We start from the raw sequence: 8,941 nt of genomic DNA, 5'->3' as shown, positions 1-8,941 counted from the left end.
TATGTATATATAGATATATGGGTGCCTGCTCTACCAACTGAGCTATCTTGGCACAAACAAAAACTTCCCTTTTTGAAATAATTAAAAAATTCATTGATTAAAAAACCTGAGCACACAAGTCCTTTTCTCTCTTTTTTGTACTCATTTTTGTTTTAATTTTTTTGTTACTTGGGCAATATTCCTTTTTCGATTGACTGTCACTGCTTGCTTGATTGCACCAGTTTCTGTAAGAATTATCGAGCTGATCGAGTAGCGAGCGGCTCAGTGGCATCGTCATCAGAATGGCCCACAGGCCGCACTGGAGGTTCACGTCTACTTAAACAAAAAAGGAAGTGCAGTAGCAGGAAAATAGGAATTGTTCTTGGAGTGTTGTGACTTACAAAGTGGGTGTATTTAATTTGAAGTTTTAATTTCACTTGTCAACATTTGATATTTACAATAAAACAATAAACACAGTTCATTACTTAGAGAATAAATGTGAAATCATTTAATGAGATGATGAAGAATACAGAACACAATAAATTAATTCAAATAAAAGAATTTCTGGCAACTGAGCAAAATCCTTTTGCAGGAAAGGTATTAAATTTGGATTTATGAGAATGGATATGATTTATGTAACCATTTTAGCCCTTGGAATAATAGGCCAACACTGTAGGATGTGTTTATTGTGCAGCCAAAAATTGTATGTACTTGGAACTGAGTCCCCATTTCCACTTATAATTGTTAAGAATTAAGAAATAGTGCTAAGCACTAATGCTGGAGGGGATGATCTACATATTGTAAACTTTACTCCTATATTGTTTTATATTTCTTTTGTAAATTCCCCCTTAAAACCCATTTATATTGTTGTCACCCAGTTAAATCATTACAAAGACAATCTGTACAGAAAAACTAAACAAAGGACAACTGCAAACTCAAATGTATTGGTACACGTGTCACAATAACAATCACTCAGACGTAACTACATATATTTATTGATACATACAGCACATGCAGTACACTGTAAGTGCATAAAAGATACACAGCTCTAAGACATGACCTCTGAGATGTAACATTCATTTGTGTGTTATTTTGTATTGTGGGTCAACCGAGAATAGAATAATACATGTGGTGTATTTATCCTGCTGTACGTTTAGCAATAAAATTGACATCATGTTTATCATATGTTGTGTTTGAATAAGGTTCTTCTTTGTGTCTCTTAATGGACCTACAGCGAGATGATAACTGTTAACACACCACTAGAGGGCAGTACAAAATAACATTTAAAGATCAAAAGTTGCTGTAAGACCACACTGCTAAGGTTATCTCGCTTCCATAAAATAAACTAACATTAAAAATAACAGCCTCATTTGCAACAAAGAACATCTTATTTATCTCAAATAAACTTATTTTGATGACTGATGTTTCTCCTTTCTACTGTTAAACACCTTCCTTCTGACCTGAATGTAACCCGACACAGATCCCTCTAGCTTTCATCATGTCAACCAGTTTATCTCTGAACTCCCTGCACAGGTAGATGGAGACAAGAGGGTCCAGGCAGGCGTTAGTGGCGGAGAGCCACAGGACCAATTTATACATTATTTTTACCCACATTTTAACACACACAACAGTGTCAGCAGTTTCATACAACGTTAAAGGAACACGCATCACGTGAAGAGGCACAAAGCACACAAAAAACACAAGAAGGATGAGGAAGACTCGTAGCTTGGTCCTCTGCTTTCCGTGGCGGTTGTTGCTCCCAGAGTTTCTGAAGGACTGCAGGACTTTCAGGGTGATGCAGATGTAGCAAAACACAATCACTAAGGTGACGAGCCAGAAAAGACACTCCATAGCGAGAACCACAAATTTCTCAAGAGTCACACCTGCTGGACCCTTCAGGGACATACAGAAATCAGCTGTTTTATTAACAGGATCCTTGTCTGTTAGAATGACAGTTGGGATGAATGTACTGCCAAATACCACCATCCAAACCAAGGTGGATATCACAAGACTGACGACCACGTTTTGTCCCAACAACATTCCGCATGGTCTAACTATTTTGAAGAAGCGGTCAAGGCTGATAAGACCCAATAAAGTAATACTTGTGTACATGCTGCAGTAGAAAAGGACACTAGAGTACCGGCAGTCGAACGCCCTTAACGCAACCGCTGCTCCAGGCAGCATGCTGGCGGCCATCGGCGGGAGCGCCAGCGTCATGAGCAGGTCTGCAACCACCAGGTTTTTGAGATACACTATGAAGGTAGAGGTGGAAGGGAGGTGCAGAGACACCCACGCCGCCACCCCGTTGAGCAGTAGCGCAACGGGGAACAAGAAGAAGTAAAGGTACGAGAAGGCCACATCCACGGTCACGGTTCTGACAGAAGCACAACCCGAGGAGAAGGGTCGTGTGTTGTTGGACACCATCATGAAATCTGAAGAAAAAAAAACATACAGATGTCACAGAGAAACTTGTTTTGCCTTTATCTTTCTTATCTAGAACACCTGCCAGCAGGCCCCTATGGGCCAGACCCACATCCACATGTTTTGCTTTTTATTCACATTTATTACTCCTTTTCAACTAATTTAAAGTGAAATAGGCTGTTTTGATCAATGGTTTAAATTGATTTAAATGTTTCCTTCTTGCCCCGTTGGACCTGATTTGCATCGGCCATTATAGTTTCAAAGACATTTGTTTCTATGATTTGGTTTTGAATGCTCAACCAGAGCATTTGAATGAATGACGCTACACCTGACACTTTTGACAATGACTGACTGGAAGTTAGGTAATTGTTGGAAATGTTTTCACCATACTAAATACTAGACTGTTGGCATGTATTATACTATTGGTTTTGATTTCATAAGTTTCATCAGTTAGAGTTTTAACTGGATTCACCTCAGCAGTGTAATCAACGTTGTGAACATGCTGTAAGACAATGGGCTGTGACAGTGACAGCCCAGATAACAGACACACCAGTAAAAGTACTTGTTTGATAAATGATTCTGAGTGAGAATGCTAAAATAAGGTTTTGACGCATAAGCATTTATGTACAGTTTTACTGTTACACATGTACATGAATCACACATAAACAGTCCAAAATCATTACAAAATATGCTAATTTTAAGACATTACACCCCGTCTATAGAAAGATTGCTGGTGCTCTAGACCATTACATCTCAAGAAAGTTCCCTGACAAAGCCCAATTACTGTCTCCCATGACAGATACAGTTAAGGAAATCCTTTTTAAGGGATGCTTAGGTGTGCTCATGCATGTTCATACTCAACTAATCAATCTAAATCACACAGTCTATACTTCTAACCAATAATAACGTTTGTTTCTCTAATCCCTTCTCACTCTAATCTGAATAAATCAGGATTTTGTTTTCCCTGAAAAGGTTTGAAACAAAACCAGGATGTCACTCACCAGCAATGTTTATCTCCTTCACTCCAAGCCACCTGAAGATAAATCACCAAAATCAGCCTTAGTCCGCCTCTTCAACCCAAGCAACGCAAATGCAAATGAATAGTGAGCGGCTGTGGGGGGGGTGATTGAGGATTCAAATAACACAGATTGTGGTACGCTTTGTGTTTTTAGGCGACACCGAGGTCATTTCTCTATTTAAAACATCATATCCAGATTGCTTTATTTCTACTGGTTTACCAGTGCAATGGTCCAACAGGGATCATTTAGTGAAAATGTAGCTGGCAATCACTTTGTTTTACCGTGGTCACACGAGTGGAGTGATAAACTTGACAATAGCAAGCTCAAATACTTATGTGTTTGTATTATTATAGTGGATTTCAGGATGTATTGTTCATTTGCCACAGACATATGATTAATGGTTAACTTTTGAGTGCTTAGAGGGGAAAAAAGTGTATTGATTTTTCTGTTATGTACCATACAGTACATTCCCAGTAAGAAGTAGGTACTGGCTGAGAGAGCCACATGGGGTGTGAAAATGTTGCTTTTCTCCTTTTTCACCAGGCCCTGTTCCCAAAATAAAGATTGTTTGGTGTCTGCTTAATTCTTAATTTCACTGTAATGTTGTGGGTTGTGGTTTTAGTATGTTACTTTATTTCTTGACATAGGCCTGGTTGGCAGGTTTTATGGGTCCACAGTATTTTGCTGTGGTTCTGGCTTTGATGTGGGGGTAGCTCGGCTGCTCACCATTTTAATTAGGGCCATACCATACTATAATACTGTGACTACCCAACAAATAAACAAAACTGTCAATACTTCCTTTATTATTGTTTTCTTATGTATTCCAGTCCCTTCTTTTTTCTTCTTTTGGCTATGTGGTTGCAACAGAAGGCAATAACCATACATACAACACAATTCATTTGGAAACTACCCATATTTTTTGCTTACCTACTAACTTACTTCAACGCAACTCTCAGTTCTTTTAAATCAAGGCCAAAGACCTTTCATTTGATGTTGACTTTATTTAAATAATTTTTCATTTCTTAGACTGTGGTTGCACTGTTGAAACTGTATGACAATCTATATAAGCGTATAAATAGATTAAAAAGTAAGAGTGGTGGAAATGGCAATGATTGGGGGTGGATTACATGTATAGAGCAATGGCTTAAACATTGTGCCATACTAGCAGCCTAAAATCTCGTCTTTAATGTTTAATTTGTTATACTGCACTGTATATATATATATATAAGCGTATAAATAGATTAAAAACTAAGAGTGGTGGAAATGGCAATGATTGGGGGTGGATTACATGTATAGAGCAATGGCTTAAACATTGTGCCATACTAGCAGCCTAAAATCTCGTCTTTAATGTTTAATTTGTTATACTGCACTGTAACATTTATTTTCATATTTTACCTGTTTTTAATTTCTGTCTTTAATGTTATGTAAAGCACTTTGAATTGCCCTGTTGCTAAAACGTGCTATACAAATAAAGCTGCCCTGCCTTGGCTTCATTACTTACTTACTTACTTACATAGACAAGGATCATTGGTAGCAGCAAAACTGAACATCAATAAATCACAAATGTAGACATACCATTTATCCATATCATTTATCCTAAATAATCAGTCAATGCAAACAAAACTAAACTGCCTTCATGTACATGCAACTATTAAAGTTCACTTTGTATTGAAAGGAGATTAGTTGTAAGATTTAAGGTTTATTACACAGTTGGATGTAGATTTAGTTTCAGTTTTTAAATGAATGCATCACATTAGATAAGCAGCGATGGAATGAATAGAAGGGGAACTTCATTTTGTCATAAGGTAGAATTAAGAACTGAAAGAAAAAAAAAAGATCTTCAGGTTTCAAACTGTATGTTTTTCACACATGATAAAATGTTAAAAGGACAGTTTTTTGAAGGAATGGGAATAACACTGTGATGATCAACATATTGATTACAAAGATAGAAAATAGATCTGTCAGCAAGTGTATTTCTCTAATATTTTGTCAAAAAGCTGAATTATGATTTGATCCTATTCTTAAAAACAAGACATAATCACAGAATGTGCACATTCAGATATCACATAAGTCTTTATCATGCCCAGTGGTTTAATGCACAGACTGAAGCGTGTCACAGAGTGGTGCTGCCTGTGTTCGTGTCTGACCCTCTCCCTGTTAGCCTGCCACAGGTACCAGGAGGCAGCCGCAGGGTCTTGAACAGAGTTGTCCTGAAGGATTTACAGAGGAAAAAGTAAATGAGAGGGTCCAGAAGAGAGTTTAAAGATGACAGGAAGAGTGTACTTTCCTTCAGCTGAAAGAAGAAGAGTTTGAGTTTGCAATCAAAGAGAACTCTCTGGGTCTGGCTCATGGTGTACGGCACACGGGCAAAGTGAAATGGCACAAAGCACACAAAGAACACAGCTAGGACCAGGAACACATTTGCATTCATTTTTCTTTTGGCCTGGTGGGGTTTCCGAGTTGATTCCCCCAAAACAGTCCCTCCAGTGCTGTGGGCCTTAGTACGGGCGTAGGATCTGTACAGCTCTTTGGTGATTAGAGTGTAGCATACGATCACAGTCACAAGGTTGCTCCAGAAAATCACTTGACAGACATGATTTACCACCTCATGCCAGTACAGCCCACCCTCTGTCTTCAGGTTGCTGCACTTGAAATATGGAGACGTTGGGGGTTTACGTGTCAGGATCACATTGGGCAGACACAGAACCAGCAGAAAGGTCCAGATGGCTCCAGAAAGGAGTTTGCGACGGGCCAAGCGGGCTGCATTAGTCCCCCTAAAGGGCTTGAGGGTTTTTCTGCATCTATCGATGCTGATAAGGCCAAAGAAGAGGATGCTGATATACATGGTGAGGTAGAAGAGCACAGAGGAGACCCGGCACACAAATATGCGCAGCCCAGTGGAAGCCATGTTGGAGTCTGATAACACCTGCAGAAACACAACAGTGACATGTAAAAGACTGAACACTTGCAGGACCCTTACTTGTTCTTTTAAGCTGCAGGGCATCTGGCACACAATCCATTTATTAACTCATTTTTAACATTTATAACTGCAGATGATGTTTTGCTAATGGCTTATTAGGAACTGAGAAACTCCTGAACCTTAAAGCTATGGTGCATGGTTTCTGTTGCCTCCATGAGGAATTAATTATAAGTAATAAGTAATGACAACACTGTTTCTGCGTCAACATGACACAAGGCTTCCATGATCCTTCACACGCCACCACCAGTTGCTGGTAGCCAAGGCGGACACGGAGGATTAAGAAAACATGATGGAGGGCGCCCGGATAGCTGGGATGGCAGAGCGGGCGGCAGGGATGTGCACAGGTACGGGCCATTGTTGCCTTGGCAACTGCCCGTTTGCCATGACTGGCTTGGCTTTCCCTCTGGTGAAAGAGCCTATGTAAGATAAATTATTAAAATTTTTCCACCTTTCTTTTCTTAATTTGTTGCTGTGGTGACTGCATTAAAACAATAATACGCCAATCATTGCTAAAGTTAAATCTGCCTTTTTTCAGTATAATCAATAGATCAGCAGCCCCTCCTAATGTCCCATGTAGAAAGGTTTACTCCTTGACGCCCCTCTCTCTCCTTTCATGTCTTCAGCTGTCCTGTCAAAATAAAGGCTGAAAATGCAAAACAAAAAAAATCTTTTAAAAAAACACGATGGACGTCTGCGCAGGAGAGTCACCGGACGACACCGTCTTCATTTTTAATTAGTTTATTAATCCCCAGTGGGGAAATTACAATTTACACTCTGTGTTCACACTTTGTTAGTAATCACACACAGGCCTGAACTACACACACATGCTCAGGACCTATACCTAGGGATGTCAGAGTGAGTGGGCTGCCAGCTGAACCAGCGCCCTGAGCGGTTGGGGAGGGTACAGTGCCTTGCTCAAGAGCATCTGCAGTGCCCCAGGAGGTGAAGTGGCATCTCTCCAGCGACCAATCCATACTTTTTGGTCCATGTGGGGACTTGAACCAGCACCCATCCGGTTCCCAACCCAACTCCCTAGAGCTAGTGCCACCCAAATCTTCTGAACACAGCCACACTGAGACATACAGAGATGAGCTGGTTGTCTCAATGAGTAAATACGATATGAGTACGATATGAGGTAACTATGCGACAAAGTTGTTGAATATAGCGATAAAGGCATTACTTGCGATAGATTAACAGATATTTAAGTGTTTCTTACTTTTGCCTTTGTCATGCTTTCAGTGTTCTTCTAAAATTCAACAAATGACTTGTTGAATTTAAAACAAATGAAAGGAAATCATTTCCAACATTCTTCCATGGAACAAATTGAACACTTAATTAAATATAAATTGCTAAATTCAGCTAGCACAAAACATCACTGAGTGTCTTGTACGATGTGTTGCAGTCCTTTGATCTTGCGACTTGTATATTGCACCAGTTGATGTTGGGATGATGATAAAAAACAAACAGTATGTTGTGCAGCCCTACTTTGTAGCAACTCATTTTGGCAATGGCTTGAAGGTTGCGGACGTTCATTAACAGCAAAAAGTTACGCACTAAAGCTTTTAGCAACGACAATCAACGTGTGTTAACTTCAAAATGTATGTTTAGTACCCTAATTGCAGACTTAATGCCTTATTAGAAAAGATAAACTCATGAGTATTTATTAATGAATATGAATGACTCACCAGCAAGAGACTTTCCCAGCCTCTAGCAACCATTAAGTACAACTAATAAGCCATTTAAAAGTTAAAGTCAGCCTCATAGCATAAGTAATTCATACCAGTTAAAAGCTTACCTTGAAAGGGAAGCACAACGTCATGATGACATCCGCGACCACAATATTCTTCAGGTATATAATGAAGTGAGACTTCGAGGGGATGCGAAAAAACACCCAAACAGCCACGCCGTTGAGTACCAGCCCCACCAGGAAGAGAACGGAGTAGAGAACAGGAAACACCACCGTCTTCAAAACGTTGTCCCGGGAACACGTGCTGTTGGTGTGGCTGTGGTTGCCGGGGAACAGGGGAGAAGCTGTATTTCGCTCCATGAGGGTCATCTTAAAAATACAAGAAAGAAGTTTTTGTCAGTGTGTTCTTAAAATTGCTTCAAACAACAAACTAACAGATACAACACTTGAACCTGCAGAGTTAAGTTTGATCTGCTACAAGAATCATTTTGTCACAACTCAGGGAGTCATTCTAACCCTATTTACCAAATAACATCCAAGGTAAGAGCCTTGCAATTTTGCAGATATATACAATTTATGTTGAGGTGTGTCACAGCATTGAAACCACTAAATGACACTTCCTGAAAGCAGTATTTAATGTTGTTTGATCACATTCATAGAATATCTGGTTTTCATGGCTCTATGTAAACTGCCTTTGAAATAAATCAATAGTCGGCCTAAAATCAAAGACTGTTAACATTAAAACAATATGTTAGTACACGCTGCACATCTTTCCTAATTTAATATAATAAACAAAATGCAATGCTTTGTATCTAACCTGGTAATATGGCTGGTATGTGTCAGTAAAGTCTGCAG

The 8,941-nt window shown here is 39.4% G+C and overlaps 2 protein-coding genes across 2 annotated transcripts; both read right to left on the bottom strand.

The window, feature by feature from the left end:
- Positions 1-1,096: 1,096 nt before the first annotated feature.
- Positions 1,097-2,403, bottom strand: LOC117942331 (P2Y purinoceptor 13-like). Its single transcript, XM_034867743.1, has one exon. The coding sequence runs from the start codon at positions 2,401-2,403 to the stop codon at positions 1,420-1,422; it is 984 nt and encodes a 327-aa protein (XP_034723634.1). The 3' UTR covers positions 1,097-1,419.
- A 1,872-nt stretch (positions 2,404-4,275) lies between these two features.
- Positions 4,276-8,921, bottom strand: p2ry12 (purinergic receptor P2Y12). Its single transcript, XM_034866952.1, has 4 exons — positions 8,904-8,921; positions 8,195-8,455; positions 4,917-6,345; positions 4,276-4,346 (listed from the first exon to the last, which is right to left on the bottom strand). The coding sequence occupies exons 2-3, from the start codon at positions 8,453-8,455 to the stop codon at positions 5,533-5,535; spliced, it is 1,074 nt and encodes a 357-aa protein (XP_034722843.1). The 5' UTR covers positions 8,904-8,921; the 3' UTR covers positions 4,276-4,346; positions 4,917-5,532.
- Between the last annotated feature and the right edge of the window lie 20 nt (positions 8,922-8,941).

This window comes from Etheostoma cragini, chromosome 3 (assembly GCF_013103735.1).
Source record: "Etheostoma cragini isolate CJK2018 chromosome 3, CSU_Ecrag_1.0, whole genome shotgun sequence".
Lineage (NCBI taxonomy): Eukaryota > Metazoa > Chordata > Actinopteri > Perciformes > Percidae > Etheostoma > Etheostoma cragini.
This window is presented reverse-complemented; position numbering and strand designations above follow the sequence as displayed.